General features: G+C 37.0%; 1 protein-coding gene across 7 annotated transcripts in view; it reads right to left on the reverse strand.

The window, feature by feature from the left end:
- Positions 1-19,051, reverse strand: part of BCAS3 (BCAS3 microtubule associated cell migration factor) — a 353,753-nt gene that overhangs the window by 264,754 nt on the left and 69,948 nt on the right. For all 7 annotated transcript variants that reach the window (XM_084299392.1, XM_084299390.1, XM_084299389.1 and 4 more), the window contains exons 12-13: positions 18,230-18,400; positions 8,653-8,746 (exon numbers count right to left, since the gene is read on the reverse strand). In XM_084299392.1, coding sequence (XP_084155518.1) covers positions 8,653-8,746; positions 18,230-18,400 — 265 coding nt within the window. The remainder of the gene's footprint in view (positions 1-8,652; positions 8,747-18,229; positions 18,401-19,051) is intronic.

Below are 19,051 nucleotides of genomic sequence, written 5' to 3' on the forward strand. Positions count from 1 at the left end.
AAGTGAATTTGCTGATTTATTAATTATACTTTAAGACACAATTCAACTTCCTATTCCCTTTTTGGTATCTATAGGAGAAGGTAAGCTTTGATGTAAAATGTGCACTTGATTTATTGATTGGACGAGATTTAACACAAGTTACCCTAAAAAAGAACATTCATCTTCGTGCTTAAAATTTCTACATATCCTAAAAAATCCTGATTTTATTATTCTAAACCATAGCAAAAACAGAATCCATGTATTAGTGACAATATTGACTATAGATATTGAGAACTAAGTTCCTTTTTTAGATAATCTTAAAAATTCTGTCCCATGAGCCACATCAGATAGGCAAAAAATGATAATGTAGGCAAAAAAAAATTGCCAGAAAAAAAAAATTAAAAAAAGAAAAAAGTACAGGAGATTAAAAAATAGGGGACTTTGTTGTTTCTAGGCCTGTTGACAACATTTTCAATAGCTAGACGGTTTAGACTCCAAGGCTGAACCAACTGTTTCCTGGCATGTTTTACAGCCCAGCATAATTTAACGTCTTAATATTAAGAAGGTGAAAAAAAAAATATGTAACTTGGATCACTGTGTAATCTGTATTAAAACCCTTAATCTATGGAACTTCTAAAATCCAAATTATTTACCACTTACCCTCTGCAAAACCCTAGTAATGTATAACTATACATTCAAAACTACACATTTAAATAAGAAGTTAAGATAGAAAAAGAAGAGCCTTTTAGCTTCACTGTTTATAAAACTTAATTCATCTTGGTCTGTCTATAAAATTTTCTGTTTTCCTAGAGGGTAGAAGGGAAACAGAGTTTATCATGAAAAGTGCCTAGTAGAAATGGTAAATATAATGTTAAAACCTATCAGTCTGGAAGTGATTTCTGAAACACTGACCTTATTTCCCTCCTTACAGATTCTGCTTTTACTGCATTATCTGTGACTTTACAGAACTTGCGCAAGTGTGGACAACAATGTATTTAGCAACTAATATTCAGCTTTAGCTCAAATAAAATGTCTATAATTTTCTTTTAAATGTGGTGGAGTAAAGATGATTTACTAAAATAAAACTACAGCCCTGTAGTCTCTAAAATTACTTTTAAAAGCATGTATAACAATTTCTATAGGATGAATAGACGTGTATAATTTACACACAAGTTGGTTTTAATTATCACAGTTCATAAAGGCCTTTATACCTTAGATCTGTCAAAATGAGTGGGGGAATTTTGTTAGTTTTTAACATGGTAAAAATCTATAAAAGGATCCTCCCTTTTGGCATTCTAAAACTAAGATCCTTTAAGTACATCCAGTTTGCTGAAAGAACTCAAAAGCAGATTCCACGATGCTTATCAGCTTTGTGATTTACAGACATTATACTTTGAAAAGTCTCACCAATTGTGACTCTGTTTCAAGTCTGAAGGGACTACCTCACACCACCCATATCGAGTCTTGTCCAAATCACAGCACTAAGCCATAGCGCTCCCTGCCAACATCATAAATGCTGCCATTAAAATATTTGTTTTAATTCTGACCTCAGAGTCACAGCTAATAAACAAGAAAGGCAATGAGAAATTGAAAAACAAACTAAATGCAGCTGTTGGACTGGACGTTTCACAACTGTGTTTAACTGCATCCTTTAATTTCACTTCTATGAATAGAAGCCATACACCACAGATTGCATGCCAGCTAGTCAACCGAGCAGTATTTTCTTTTGAGTTCATTTTGCAGTGTTACTCCGTCATGTAAATTTTACTGTATTTTTAACTTTTCCTTCGCGATGTGGTCTGCAAACAATGACTAACTATTTGCTGGTGGTTTCTCATTAGAACATGTTTGAGCAATGGATAGCATTTGTATAATTTTTCCATAATCTTCCTCACATACAAGACGAAGAGAATTTTTTTGTGTACGTATAATACATGTTTGCCTGTGTGTCATCCGGAGCCCATTTAAGTACATCCAGTGACTGGGTGATTAATGCTTTAGAAATGATGCATTACAAAACCCCACAGAACTAGGTACAGGGGAGTGAAACACACAGCCTTTGCCATTCTTCAGTCTTCCCAAAACTTACTCAGATACCTTTAAAAACAGAAGTATGTTATTATACATTTATAAAAATCAATGAAACTAACTTGCTAGAATGCACAGGACTAAAAATACATATTAAGTAGAGAATGAGGAACTTGATCATACTTGAATGAAATCCATTTAGAAAAAATTTTTTTAAAAAGCTTTTAAAATTATAAGCAAAAATGAAGAATCAGATGATTAAAAATTAGGACAGTCTGTAAAAAAAAGTCTGATTCATTTTGGAACACATTCCTCAACCAGAGAGGAAAATAATACATATTTGCAAAATAAAAAAAAAAAGTGCACGTTTTGATTTGTTTTTCAACTATGTAACCATCATCCCCTTCTCAGTTTTCACGTTTGATACATGCAAAGATTAAAAAAGAAAAAATCATTAACTCCAAAACTAAATGTTTTCTTTCTTCTGGGGGTGGTAGCATATTTCCACTGAAAACAAAACAAAATAACCACCCCTTCTTTTGAACATGGAAATCCAAAATGCAAATAATATATAGAATTTTGGATTTGAGATGGCTTACAAAAAAATAATAGGCAGGAGGCCTAACCCCTCCCAGATCACAAATTTTGTCTCCAAATTTCAGTTTGGGATACTTGCATCCACAACTTCACTTGAGTCCCAAGACCTTACATGAAAGCAACACAATGAATGCTTTGGACCAGTATTAAAAGGAACAGCAAAAAAAAACCAAAACGTTTAAATGAAGCAGTATACAGAAATTTCCATAACAGCTCATGCCAGAGATCTCTGCAGCCTGGTGTATTTATTGCTAGTCACTGTTGTTAAAGGCAATCATCTCAATGTCTACAATGGAAGATGGAAGAAAGTGAATTACTTCTAATGGACTATGGCTGACATCAGAATTGGTGAGGTTTTTTCCTCCTTTATAAATTACAACGTCTAATAATACAACATAATGAAAAACGAGGACGTTTGTATGGTTCCTTCAGTCTCCAGTCTAGACACTCTCTAGTTTAGACTAATCCAGTTTATCATTGAGCAGCTGATTCTAATTGGTAACATTTAATCCTTTCTCTTCCCTATCCCCATTTCCTCTTCCCATTTTAGACCCTGCATACACTTACAATTCCTGGCAGACTATCATCAACACTTTAAAAGCTTGGAGGCTTCTCTGTAAACATCTCAAATTAAATAACCCCCTATAGTGTATTCCTTCCTTTTGTCAACTTCCAAAATTTAGACCATGGCACCTTCATCCAGTCTCCATAATAAACTCTTCTCAATTTACATTATCCAGCAGACAGGATTCTTCTGTCATACTGCAATAACTATTACATTTAGAAAAATGTACCCTTTTTTATTAAAATATATATATATATACATTAAGAAGTTTAAAGTCTCCTAATGACAAAATCTTGCCTCTTACTTTGACAGAAAAACATCTTCATAACCAAAGAATCTTGTAAGAATTTTTATCCTGAGTACATTTTAAATATGATATTCAAGCACAATAAAAACAACGCTTAGTGTCAATATTGCTGTTTTATATAACATAAAAGAAAATTATTACTGGTTGTGCAGTTGTTATGGGCTGTGCATAACTGATATTTTTAAAGTCTTACATTTCTAGCATGCAAAACGCCAAATCGTCATTCCAAGAAATGGTGGACAGAAGAAAGACTGTGTTGTCCTGTAAACCACGCTAGCAGAGCACGAAATACATTCATCCAAAATGCAAGTCATGTAGATTTGTAACTCTGTTTAGCTGACAGCATCCTAGATTGTTTTTGTGTGCCCAAGCTGTATTGGCTGTAATCCCATAGGTGACAGGCCTTGTTCCTGGACCTTTAAAAAAAATCTGACAAAAATTACCTAAATGAACTAAATGCTAACTAGCAAATTGTACTACATATTTGTGTGGACACTGTCCATAGTAAACTTGTCTTGAATTCATCCAAAATTAAATATTCAAGATAAAATAAATCAAGCCACTGCTAGCACTAAGTAAAAGCATCCACACAGCAGCTTAATGTGATTTTCATTTAATAAGTGAATTAAAGTAACCATTCTTAGAGTCTCTTTGTAAGTATAAGCCTCTCGTTTCCAGTACATAACATACATGCCAGAGGTACATTAATAGAGTCCCCAGTCTATTAATACTACTTCACTTCCTTGTATTACTTATTCTCATCTTGAAAGGTTTTAATAAAAGTCTCCCGAAAAGTTAGAAGCCTTCTTCCTTTGTTGAAAAATGAAAAGAGTGGACACGGTACTCTTAACCCTGTCTGCAGCAGCTGCTTTTCACAGACAAACACGAGCTAAATATTCTCAAAGCGCAGCTCATTTCCCTTTCAGTGGGTTCGCTATGCTCAGGAGATGAGGCTTTCTGGCAGGCTGCTGGGAAGCAGCACTGCAAGCAAAAGGCGTTCAGTGACTGCCCGAAAGGAGGCTGCCGAGGGGCTGCCAGCCCCAGCGCCCTGCAGAAGATGCTGTGAGCTGAGCTGCGGGATTGCTGTGGGATGCTGAGGCTGCCCCATGCCACCCTTCACCTGCCCCAGGACCCCATGGCTCCTTCCTCTCACATGCCGCTGTCCTTTTACAAATTGTGGTGTGGGCCTTGCTTCATTGGAATAGGTGAGGTAAAAAATAGAAATGCCACGTGTATGCGTTACTTATTAAGCTAACAGCTGCTGCAGCATCCGAGGCCTTTTTCTCATTAATATGCAGCATCGCTTCATGGCACTTGGCAATGCTAAACTATTACTCTAATGACATTTATTTAATTTCTTCCAAATTGGATGGATATCTACAAATCAGAACTCAAGTGCTTCAGAAGATGGACCTTATCTCCATGTAAGTCATAAAAGCAGCCACTGGCATATGTGGCACTATGTAAATAAATCATAATTGTGACATGTAATAAAACACACAGAAAAATGATGTCAGCTTCCTATGGAAGAAAGGGATTCCTGAAATACGCATATTCTAGTGATTAAAGAAGATAAAAAGAAAACACGTTAACAGTGCCAAGCCACCTGAACTTGAAACCCGGGATCAGATTTATTAAGCACGTTTCCAAAAGCAGCACAAGAATGCTACACAGGAAACGTGCCACCGGCCAGGAGAAACTGTCACCAAAGCTGACAACACAACTGGCAACAGACTCCATTCAGGGGGCGCACATCACAGGTTTTATTTTTACCACTAGAGTAAGTGTCAAGTCAGCATTTCGTCTCTGGTTACCAAAGATTCAGTCAGCACCAAATGGTAAAGGAGCACCAGTCCTTTCTCCCTTTTATTGAACTATTACATCCCTTACCTATTAAAGTGGATAGCGTTAAGCAGGCAGGCAATAACAGCGTATGCTCAGACACAGTTTTTAGAAATTCCATAGGACTACAGCATTTTGTGGATGAGATGCCTGGGCACAGATCCGGAGATGTTGTACAAGTCTTTCCCTCCATCCTGCCCCCCAAAAATGTAGCAACCCACTCCCACGGTAAATCATCACAACTTTTTTTTTCTTTTAAACTAAGATATTATGTACATAGGAAAAAAAAAATCAAAACTATCAGAAAATGCAGTTTTTCACCTTGACTTAAAAAAAAAAAAAAAAGCTAAACATGATTTGTGATTTGCTATACGTCTTAGTTGATTTTAGGGAGATTATAACAGTCTCAGTCTGACTCAGAAGCAGGCTTTTATTAACATAAGTGTCTGGAAGAGGTATACAGGGACATGTTAGGCAGCATTAAAAAATATGTATTTATGTACAATGTCCCCTAAGTATACTCAGAATGATATTTCAGAAGTTTATTACTTTATTATTCAACCAGATTTTCAGAGCAGCTACAGATATAATACAAAAAAATAAAATGCTAATGATATGCCAAGTTTACTTTCTTTGAATGCCTCAAAAAAGAAAAAAAAAAATCATAATTTGCTTTGAATATAAACAAAAGATGGATGCAATGCCAAAAATGTCACTATTAAAATGTCCACAAATGCTGCGCAGAGACACCCCTGCTTGTTATTTCATGATTTTGCCTCATAATGCAGCTAATGGAAATGACTACATTTACAGCATGCGCTGGTTGCCGCTCAACCCAAAGCAGACATCCACACAGATTATTTACCTTGCTGGAGAATAAAAACTACCCCTAAAGCAAAACAAACAAACAAACAAAAAAAAAATTTTTAGCAAGAGTCCTGCCATGGTTTGCGACTGGCCCCTAAAAACACATCTTGGACACTAAGCACAGTAAAGGAATTATTTTTGGTTTCTAAAAGAAAAATTAGGGGAACATATGACTTTGCCATTTCCTGACATCAGTGACTCTCCTTTATTTTCTGTTGGATTTCCTTCCTACAGCAAAGCCATATATTACCTACCCCTTTTCAGGAGCTGCTCTCAGAACAATATCCATAAATTCTCTCCTGTTATTTTATCACAATTGATGAACGTATCCCTAGCAAGCACCTTGTTCAGTACAAAAACATACAGCAGAAACCTCCAAAATGTACCTTACTAGTAATTGATACTTTCCAAATACTGTTCAAAGTGGCTGTGGTATTCAGTTCTATTGGGTTACTACACAAAATCATACCTATCCATCCTCTATGTCCATTGAACTGAAATGGTTTCCAGCATCAGTGGTGGGTTTGTTTTAGTTTGTGTAAAACCAAAAAAAAAAAAACCACTAGGTTTTTACAGACCTGGAGAACTCGTGGGCCTTTGAGATGAGTCACGATGAAATTGAGCTATTAGATCAGACAGAGAGAATGAAGGAGTTGACTGAAACAGATCACTGTTCGCCTTTTTGGCAAAAGTTTACTATTGCCATGTTCTATTGCAGCATTGCAGACAGCACTTCAAATTATGAGCAAAAGTGGTTTTTCAGTAGAGCCAGCCAACAGAAGACGACCGTATCAAAAGCCACGTCTTGTTTTGTTCTGTTCTGTAAAGAAATCAGCTGATTGGCAATACACCACTGCATAATGGATAAAGCTGATGTTACTTACAGTGCTGGCTTCAAACAAAATTCTGCCTCGATGCTAAGGAAAGCATCCAGGATACATTGTTAAGTGCTGCTTTCATGCTGTAAGCAGCTGAGGTAATACTTTTCAACTGTTTTGATATTGAATGTCAGAACATGTGGTATGATTCAATACCTTGCTGTGAGTCATCCCTTCAGCAAATATCTCTTAACATACATTATTTGCAAACTGTCAAAAATAACAGAGATTGAAATAAGCGTTTTCTCATTAAGTATCTTATGCATCATCAGGTAGCATCATAAACAAAAGATCTTGGTTTTAGCACCTGAGTAAACCAGAAGAATTGGATTATGATACAAGTAATCCATAATATGCAAATATATCCTTCAATTAAAAAAAAAAAAAAAAAGTCTATTGCCTTTTGCATAAACATTCTGTTTCCCTTACATTTACACAATCATAAAATTGTCTTAAGAAGTCATTTAATTAATATCTATAAAGCACTCTAATTTAAGCAGCTGTATTTATTTTGCTTAATTAACATTACTCAACTCTACGTATGATCTTTCCAGCAGAATACAACACAAGAATAATGCTATTCTGGAATTGACAAAGGTGATTCTCACTTAAATGCAGAGAGTTCCACAAAAAAAAATTCTTAAGTAACAGTTGAAAATCCAACCAGATGAGAATACAGTTTTTTATGTCAAAAACTCACAGTGAAAATGCTGTGAACTGCACACAACTACTAAAGAGTTCTGACATAACAGATGGGATGTCAGAAAAAGACCAACTGGTCACTAGAAGTGAAAACATAAATGACAGACATGTAGTTTTATTCTTTGAAATGTGACTTCATCTCCAAGATCTCCACGCATTTGCTACATTTCAGAAATCATTAATTTAGGCAAGAGGAAGCTGTTGATTCCCTGGTCACTTTATTGACTACTACTGCAATCAAACAAAACAGTTTTTGCTGTATAAAATGGGATAATAAACACATTAATTGTCAAATGAATAAATTTTATTATTATATGAGATCTCTGTTACCCAGTTATTCTTCACTGAGAGGAATGTATGCATTTTTGATGAGTTTCTTGAAGATATTTTCAGCTTATAGTTGATTTCACTCAGAAGAAAGAGGGTACAATTACAAGCTGTTCATCACCAAAACACATAATGTTACTTTAAGATGCTTTAAAAACCAGTGCCAGTGAAACGACTCACAGTATTTTAATATTTATGGAGGGGTAGAATTTAATAATTGTGCTGATCCTCTGGATACCTGTATATCAGAACATCTGGATACCTGGCTAGCAGGACATTCAACAGAATAGATCTCCTTAGTACTTGTGCTACATGCAAATTGGTAGACTCACATATACCTTAGTGTAACAGCTGATTACGTTTGAAATTTCTAGAAGATCCAGATTAAGCAGTGTATGGCATTTAACATTCAACAGAACAGATAAGAAGATACAATAGCAGTAAGTGTATGTTTGCATAGGCAACAGTATTTGCAATTCCTCCAAAGCAATGGAACACATGCCTACATATATACATATTTTTTTAAACCACTATCCCATTAAAAGAGTAAAGTAACTTACCACTAGGGTTAAAAGCCATGCAGCAAATAGGCTTTTCATGTGCAGGAAAGTGGGCCACAATACCATCACTATCTGAGTCCTCACTGACAAGTACCTGCAGAATATTAACAGAAACAGAGGAAGGTTAGGAAATAAGTGAAAGTATCTAATTATTGATACAGGATTTGTTTTATAGATATACACAGCAGAATGAATTTAAAATGTCACTGCAGGTGAACTAAGCACAATCTTCTGTACATTTTTCAGATGAGGGAGAAACATTCAGCAGTGCAGAGGGCTGCTGTAAGCACACTGGAGAGCGCACATAATTCCTGTACCCCAACAAGCAATGATTTTCTCTGATATTCTCTAGGCAAAGCAATACCTTGAGTAATAAACAGAAAAACAATAGGTAGCAAAGAGGTTTTTTAAAAGTATTTAACCATTACATAAATTAGCTTTTTTTTTTTTTTTTGCAAGGAGTCAAACAAGTAGAAAAAAGGACCATAAACAGTCAAAGAAGTACAGGTTTTGCTTCCTACCCCATACGTATGTAGGAATACTACACCTTGCATCCTGCTAGTAAGTGGCGATGGACCTGAGGTAGCTGGATTTCCAAATGCCACAAGAAGTGCTCAGGACCAGCAGCGTGTATGAAAGCAGCTGTTAGAAAAGAGGCAGCTAACAGGAATTTTCTCCATCTTGAAATCTTCTCAAAGGACATTAAATGACAAAGGTCTGAGATCAAAGCCCCTTAAAGAAATCACGCTGTTTTAAAATACCTTATTATGAACTGAAAAGCAATTAAAAGGTAGGACAGAGTTTTCATAACAGAAGGAAATTAACAGAAAAAGAAGTTTCTGGGCTGAGATCTGTGTGCAGATCTGTAGAAAGGGACAAGGTATGTTTTTTTAGCAGAGGATATTTGAAGTTAACGAAACTAATGGGGACAGTCAAAACTACAGCTGACTACGAAGCCCTGCAAGAGGGCTTCCAAAGGGACACAGCTGGATTAGAAAAGGACAGCAAGGATGGTCAGAGGCAGGCAGTAACTGCTGGTCAGCCTGCTGAGCCCTACCCTTCCCCTTCAGAAACGAAAAAGCAGCAGGCGTGACAGATCCTACATTGTGAAAGGAGTGAACAGAGACTAATTTTTCTTATTTTATCCAATGCCTAAGGAATAAAGTACACAAAAACAAGTTATCAGGCTATGGGTCCACGCAGTACAGCACACTACTGTGCTGTACATACCAGAATATTATATACGATTGATAAATCAGGGAGGCTTCGAACTTGAATAGTTTTGGCAAGTTAGGCAACTGCTACATGAAAAAGCTTACAGTTCTCATTGTCTGGTGTTCTGTTATCACAGGTTCAGCTGGAACTACATATTTATGAACTACATCTTTATGAAACTACACATATTAACAGTATCTAGTGCTATGTAATGGAAAAGATATTCTTAAAGTCACAGAAGAGAACCAAAAGATGTGTGGACAAACCATACGCAAGAGCTGAAGAAGTATTTATTCCTCGGTGACATCATCTTATAGACTAAATTAAGTAAAACAGTGTGAAAGATCTGTCAGAAAAGCACTTAAGAAAATAGTATCTGTGGTAAGCAAAACCACCTTTTTAAGAAGAAGATAATAGTAAGTGCAAAATTTCCCATTTCAAGTTCAGAATAATTTGTCTGCTGCTTCCAAAATAATCCAAAAGGTTTTTAATACTTCCTATTCCTAACAGATATCAGAATAATTTGGAGATATTTTTATGCTTCAAAAAGAGAAATCATCTTTAAATGTTTAAAGAAGTCACGTAATATGGATGCAGAGGCCTGCGCCTGACTTATTTTAAATGTTCCAATTACTTGGCACTGTCACATAAGCACAATTATGGTTTTGCTTTCCGTTGTCAGCATTCCGTGCTTATTCCAGAACCACTAACCAAAGGGTCTGGAGATCTTCCTAAGAGCTTTTCAAAGAAACAGTGTTCTTTTCTCAGCCTATATAAACTGCACTAAATAACTCCTATACATCATCCTTTCACAACTTCCACTTTTAGGTAACTTAGTCTTATCCTAAACATTTCACTCTAATTAAAAATACATGATAATGATAAAGTAACATCATAAACCAGCTTTACAGAAGAAACAGAAGGTTCTTTAAATCCAGTCTGTTAAACAAAAATGTTTAACCTAGAAATGTGTAGGTATCAACAGCATCTAAATCACTGCTATAACCATTTATACAGAATCTCACATGCATATTCTTCAGACTGTAATCTGGATTAATTTTGGTCATGTGGTTTTTTTTTGTTGTTTTTAAGCTAATGACAAATGTACCACTCTTATCATCCCCGCACCATAAAATTCCCACTTAAAGCAGAAATGTCACATTGAAAATGGTGAGACACCTCAGTCATACTAACTTGAGAACACAACAAAGCCCCAATCTATTATTTGTAGGCTATGCTGTTTCCGTGCTTTAAAATGTTTTTTCAATCACTGATTAAAATCGCCATCCTGAAATAACATCCTTTGTGCTTAACCTGAAAGGAGTTTTTCCAAAATCTCCACTTTTCAATATAAAAGCTGATTTGCAGATACAGCAAACTTGTTTTGGCTGTTATACAATTCCTTTGTTTGTGCTAGAAATAAGAAGAAGAAGAACTTGTTGGCCTCACACCCATTCAAGAAACCAAAGCGCCTGTGACCTTGCGGCTCCTGGAAAGCCCAGCCTGCCACCAAGGCTGCCTCACACAGAGCTGTGCCCTGCATTAGCCAAGTCAGAACACAAAACAAACAAGCAAAACACACCTCCACCACCAAGAACACCTTGCTTACTCCGAAGTTTGGAAAACCTTGGACTGGGGAGAATCTGACGCTCAGTTTGTGCTGCTGCCACACTCCTTCCCTCACACCGTGTATCTGTCACTCCTTGCCCACTGTGGCCACAGAATGGCAATAGTTGCCCGTGAAGCACACTCGCTTGTGCAAGATACAATGAAGTGAAGTTCTTCATCTTTTTAAACACCGTATGAAAAAATTCCTGGTCCTTCTTCGAAGGAGAAGAAAGTTAATTGTATTAAATCACCAACCTGTATTTAAATCTTCTGACCATACTGCAAGATTTGCTATGCCCTTCCCCTGCACTTTTGCACTGGAGAATTAGGGAAAACATAAATCACTGTTTACAATTTCAACACTACAAAGAAAGGAAAAAGCTCAGAGGAATTACAGCAGTTGACTTAAGCACACCCTCAACCAAAGAGCCTCTTTTGCAGGGTCCCTCCTAAACCTGCCACAAAACAAACACCTTGTTCACCTGCCAGTCTGGAGTGTGCAGAGCTCTAAAAATCATAGCCTAATTTTTACCAGAATATACGACTTAAGGAAAACAAAGTAATGCTTTTATAGAACAGGATGCTTTATACCCGAATACATTATTTTCTATACCAAAGATCTTTAGATGGCTGTAACTGCATCAATACAATTTATGTGCATTTAGATGAACAAAATAGCGCAGGTTTCATGCAGGCAGAGATGACAACTGGAGCTGTGTAGTAAGGAAGGAAGAAGTTTTCAAGGCCTCCTCCACGCAGCTTCTCAAATTTTAGAGAACGCTTCTTACAGATGCTGAGTGGAAGACACTGACTGTGAAGGTGCTGGAGAGGAACAACATCTGCAGGCTAACAAACGGCACATTAAATCAGCCCTGACATTGTGCAACTGGTTCCTCTTGACCAGTTTATGGCTTTTTACCACTGAAAAGAGTAGAGTTGGAAATTTTTCTTGGAAATAAAAACAATGGTACAAATTGCCCAATAACGCATGCAAGCGCTGTCAAGGAGCTTGAATGAAGCGGCTCATTCGGTTTCCCAATGCGCAGAGCAAACAAAGCCCACAGGAATCCTGAGGCTGCAATTTTTTTTACATCCCAACCCGTTAGTTCTCCAAGGTAGTGGCCTCTAACCACTCCGCTATTAACAGCAAAAGACCTTACAAAGTCCCTCGTTGAAAAGCGTTCATAAATCTTTGCATTACTCATATAATTGCATTGCCGCCAAGGTTCAGAAGGATGCTCAAGTATCTTCCCTGCAGAGCCCCCTATCCTTACACAGAGAAACCCCATTTTAGAAAACAAGAAACCAAAAACACAACTGACAAGAAAGAAGAGCCTTGGTGCTTCTGCCAAGGAGGCCTCGTCCTTCACCGCTCTGCCTTTTCTGACACCCAACTGCTACCTTGTCAAGGAGCTGCAACAAACAGGCTTCCAAAAAAAGCCCAGCCGACCCGGTCCTTCGCTGGACGCTCAAGGCAGAGCTCCAGGTCTCTCACGCCAGCTACGTTACAGTTCAACAGAGCACTGCAGTTGCTAGAGGATGAAGCCAGTACACTTTATCTCACTCTAAAAGAGAAACAGACAAAACACCTAGGGGATCATTACATCTACTATCAGAAAACAGCGTGTGCACTGCGGGCAATAGATAGCCCAAGCTGAAGCTTTTTTCTCCTATACAATATTTTTCTTCATTCATTGCATTTTCCGTGCTGCTGAACAGAAGCCACTAGTAATTAGGACTTCAATTATTTTAATCTTTAGAGGCAAATTACACCACTTATCCCAGTGGAGACATGTTTTTAAATAAAACATGAAAGTAACACAAATAAAAATGGACACAAATTTAATCAAGCAGGTCCTACTCTTAATATAATTCAGAAAGAATGATCCAATCATCATAAAAACAAATAAGTTTGGCAATATTTATAAATATGAATATTATGTAATAGAGATCTTTGCACATACACTTAAGCTCTCCATCGGTTTAAATAGCTAAAGATGGTGCAGTGTCCGCCTCAGCTCCTACAACGAACGCACAAAAAACAACCCCTCCAAAGTGACCCCCCCGCCACAGCCTCCCCCAACTTATAGCTAAGGTCAAACATCAGTGGAAAAGGGCTAAAAGTGATAAATCTGTGGCATTAACTACTGCACTCCTTTTAATAGAATCCAGCATAAACTCAAAACAGCCTTGTGCTCAGCCTGAACCATTTATCTGAGACAAAAATGTCTTCTTGACAAAAAACAGATCTCCTTTAATAAAAGTAAGGCAGACAGTATTATGCTCCGAGGGAATCCTGTTGCTCTTTTTATATTTATATATAAAAAGAATTCTTCTGTAATACATGTAGATATAAAAAGTGAAGAAAATTGATGCCAAATATATGAGCATGACAACGGCAAATTAGCTTTTGTGAAAGCTGTTCTTATAAATAAAAGCCCTGGTGTTAATGGCCAGGGGAATTATGTACGCAGTTAAACTTTTATTATTGAATACAGTTTATTCTTTTAACTTCTTTTGCTCTAGAATGAGGTTTCACCACAATTCTTGCTCCTGATAAGCAGTATTTGGTGCAATTGTTATCAACGAAACGAAAACAAACTTTTGAAACTGCAGCAGTCTACAGTTTTTTTCCTGAAAATTCCTCTTTAATGCAATAAAAAGTTAATAGGGAACAGAAAAAAAGGACCAATTGCATTTTAAAACAAAAAAAGATCAACATGTTATCTTATTTTTCTAAGTTACTTTCAAAATATTTCCTCCGATATTTTCACGTGTTTTGGATGATCTGCGAAAGCACCACGATGATGTATCATCAATCACACTGCTCTATCAAAAGCATTAAGAATTGAGTTTTGTATTTTTAAATGGCCACATATTTCTCTGTCAACCCAACGTTAGATGTTTAACAGATTTACATTCAGTCACAAAACTGGCGACTTTTGAGAAAGGTCATTATTGCAGCCTACACGTGGGTGGCCCAGTTGATGAATTAATTAAGAATACAGAAACAAAGGTCAAACGAAAATAATTTTTCCTTAAAACGCAAGCCACTAAAGTCTTACACATTTAATTCCAATTACTGAAAAAGAGGACATCTGTACAGCTTTAGTTTTATCCATTTCAACTAATTAACAGATTCAAATAAATAGTCATTACATCTAACTGAAAAGTTTGCTAACACTTCATTAGAAGGAAGTTTAAACAAGCGCACAACCTTGTTAACATATTTCGGTTTACCACAAAGTTACTTGGGCATCTCGATAATTATTTTTACTCCCTTTACAAATATATCATGACAGCCAACTCCAATAATCCTACATTCCTATGCATTTATTTCATGGCTTCATAATTCAGATTTTCTTAAGGTATTCTGAAGGTAGGAACGATCACATGAGATTTCACTTCAATACCTACATTCATCAGGTTTATTAAAAATATTTTTCCCATAGACTTTATCTCTTCAAAATCACATTAGGAGACTTCTGTGGTCTTTAATGGTGTATTTTTCAGTTCTAAGCTAGTATTTCAACCCATGCCACAGTAGCACAGTTTCATGAAATGCACTGACTTCCATCCCACATTCATTACACTGGATACCTTTGAAACGGCAAATTATATAAAGCAACTAGGAAAAACTTGTGAAAAGGTGTAGTTAGTCCTTCTGGCCTACGTCCAAAACATGTTCCTTAATCTGCATACTAGCAGGTAAGTCTGTATGGTAGCATACACGTGCAGCTCGCTCCGTTTTTATAAAGCCACACTGCCATGCTCCAGGTAAATGGACAAGCACACGCATCGCTACTCTGTTAGCCCAGCAAAACTTCTCCCCACTGAAAGTGCTCATTTCTCCTTCTAAAGGACATGCTTACTTGCTTTAGATTTGCTGCTTTTCTTTTCCATTTCCTTTCTCTTCTCAAAACTGCTTTCTTTCCTTTTTAAATTACGTATTATCATGAAGATACACTGCATTACTTGGAAGTTGCTTTATTTCAAAAATTTCACCCAAATTCTTAGCTAGACTGGTCAGGTAGATAGAAAACTTTATGGACATGAGGTGTTCCTTTTACACTAGCAGTCAGCTGATAAGCAAACAACTCCTTTCTGCCTCTGAAATTCCCCTTGCTTTCAATTAGGCTGCACAACGCATGTGCGCGCACACAAATAAATCCATTTACGTAGCTGCTGGACAAATTTCTGATGAAAGGGATGCAAAGTTTTCAAACTGTCAGTTCAGCCCAGAAAGCACTTGGTAGGCATTCCTAATTTTTGCAATTTCCCTTTCAGCTCTGGAGGACTGATACTGTCAATGGGTATAGCCCCCCTGCAGCATCCCCACGCAGCAGCCACGAAGTATTTCCAAACATGCATCTTCATAGGAAGCAGCAGCAATGCCACTAAAGCAGTTCTTGTACCTCCCCAGACCTCTTATTTCCCACCTGGAATCTGAGAACTGGGATGATAAATCAGGAACTTTAGAAAAAGCACTGCCGGGAAGTGTCAAGAGAACAGAGTGAGCTGTGCACGACATCTGGTAACTTGGCTGTGAGTTTACATTGATGTGCAGGAGCAATCCCATTTAGTGCAGTAGGATCATTTGCATCGCTTCAAAGGTCAGACTTCTAAAATGCTTTCCAGAATTGAAGCCTCGTCCAATTGTGCTCTAACAACTCACCAGGACTACCCAGCTAGTACCAAAACGTGCCATCTGAACAGTAGCATGTCACTTCTCCCAGGCCTGCCTGCTCCTGTCAGCAGGATCGCTGCCAGGCTCCCAGGGACGAATCAATTCCTACAAACGGCAGGATCTGACCCTGCCACACTGCGACCGGGCTGTGTGCACAAACCTGCTGCTGCTGCCTGGAGATGGAAGCACGGCTGGAGGGAGGCACAACAGCCAGTGGGGTCTGTGAGCATGCACGACACTCCTTATAGGAGAAGGGTCTCCACTAGGGCGGCATCGAGCGACAGCCTTTATTTAGGCCACATCCAAAACGTATTGATTCTTAACAAACTTTCTCTTTCCTAAGCCCACATTTTGGAGAGGAAAGAATACTAAAAAGTCTCCTGCATCACTAAAATCTAATGCAAAAGAAATATTATTTGATTTTTCATAGAAAAAAAATATTAATTCTGAATATGAACCCCTCACGTGGAAAATAAATGATTAATTTAATAACATTTTAAATTTTCAGATGACAAAAATATGAATGTAAGACGTGCAAACAATTAGGGTACCTAACTTGGAGCCTCCTTCCCTGGAGATTGAAGACAAAAAATTATTTTACTAGAACTGATGGTTTATTTATGTTACAACAGCATTATTTGGACAAGGCAAGCGTTATCATTTTTACAACTACTTTTCCATAGTGCCCTTTAGGCTTGATAGCTCCCTACTATTGTTAAGGTCAGAGGACAAGTTCATAAAACCTTTAAATCATACATAACAAGGCTTAAAAACCTAAGATATATCATTTTTTTTCCCTAGGCCTATGCAGAAGAATCAAAGCACAGACAACGACCATCAGAAATAATGACTGCATTAAACAAGGCTTCATGAGAAATTTATGAAGCAGATTTTTTTCTTTTTTTTTTTTTCTGGCAGTATAAGAGCCAAAAGACCTTTTTTTCCAGGAAACAAAAACGAATCTCAAAGGTCAACAGACTTGTTTTAAGACCTGACTCTGTGAGAACTTAGGTAAAATACACTTTCCTTCCCCATTCTCCTATTTTTTTATTTTAAATTTGCAAGAAGGGCCTCTAATATTATATGGACAACCCCTATTTGATACTACATTACGTAGCTAAGTACTTCTGAAACAAATTCACAGGAACTACAGCTCCAACAGCATTCTGCAGGTTTTTTGTTTGTTAAGGAAAACAGTTTATTTTCCTCTGAGATAAGAAAATAACGTAATTTGTCTACTGATTTATCATTAATATCTTACTGAATTATCTGCAATAAGCATTGTAAACAGAGGGGGAAACTGAAGTTAAAAGAAATTTTTTTTCTTTTAAATTCAAGAAACGTGAACGGTAGGGAGAAAAATCTTACAGAACAGTTACAGAATGTGAAGTCTGAGAGTCCTGAATGCTGACTCTATGGCCAAACACTTAAAACTGAAATGAGTGGTAAAAACAAAAAAGACGTATTTCTATCTCCTCTCTGTCAAAAAAGACAGTTAGTTCAAAACATCCATGTAAAGTTTTGTGACTGCTGTATGGATTTTTCAGCAAATGATTTTGGCTGAGGCACTGCTGTATGTTAGCAGTAGAACAGTACAAACACCTCACAAAACAGCACCATGTTTGATTACTTTTTACTTTTTAAATTTATGTACTTAATATCCAACTTCATCATCTTTTTTAAACTCCTATTTAAACAATTCACCATATTTCTACATAATCTCATTTTCTACCCACGCTACAAATTACTAAATATAATCAGGCTATATACACATTTCAACTGATCAGCATAAATCAATGTCAGTTACAAACTAGCGTTAGAGACACAAAATGCGACGTTTCACACGTGAGGTTGTCAAAGCATCATATAAATATGCTCTAAGGACAATATATATTTTGGCTTAATTTCAGTTCCAGGCAGAACTTTGCCACAGCTGAGCGTGTCTGTTAAAGTTTTTGACCTAGCGAAAATTTTCATCTATTTTTCATTTTCAAAAGCATAAAATACATTTTTCTAGGATTTTTGTCAAAGTGAATCCACATTCTGTTTCTGTGCAAACTGTATTACCTGTCCTTCTGCAACTGTCTCTGTATCAATAATAGTGATGATGCCGGGCACCAGAGGACTTCGACGAATGTTGCTATGAGCTAAAATTTCTTCTTCGGTTGCTCCTGAAGGCAGCGTCCCTGTCAGCTGGGTAACTACTTTCCCAACCATTGTAAGTCCAGTCTTTATCGTCTATAAAGAGAAACAGAACCAATAAATAATGATTAGGGCTGTTTTGTGGAGTTACTTTGATTTTTTTTCTCAACACAATTAATATAATAACTAGAATGTACATGCCAGAAGCACACAAGATGTGTTTTTGTTAGTGATACCTTAACTGTAAGATGCTCTGTGTAACTGTAATATCTTCAAACATTCAGCATCCTACCAGTTTTGTGTATCTACTCTTATTTCAGAGCTAAATGCTTCTAATACATTCTCAAAAACCAGAAACACTTTAGTGTTGTCGAACTGTTTGATTTTCCTTTCTTTACCTTTGCTCCATCATTTGATCATTCTAACTGTGCCTTCTCTGTACCTCGTGGAATAAGTAAAGCACAGTGTCACAGACAGAGGTGGTTTTAGCAAGTAATGGTTAATGCTGAAATTAACCTCAAGTGTAACAAAAGACAAGGAATTCAGCCTTCAATAGACATGACAGACGTGATCGTTTCTCAGAAATTACACCTCCTGCAGCTTTTAAACCGAACAGGGGACTCAAACCCAGCGAAATTAAGGACTCCAACCTCAAGGTGCTAGAAAGGTCAACTCCACAAAGTACACACATACCCCAAGTACAAATAATGCGACTTCCCACAGTCTGCGTGTTTTCCAGACACGGGA

The sequence above is a fragment of the Netta rufina genome, assembly GCF_964035555.1.
Source record: "Netta rufina genome assembly, chromosome: 21".
Classification (NCBI taxonomy): Eukaryota; Metazoa; Chordata; class Aves; order Anseriformes; family Anatidae; genus Netta; species Netta rufina.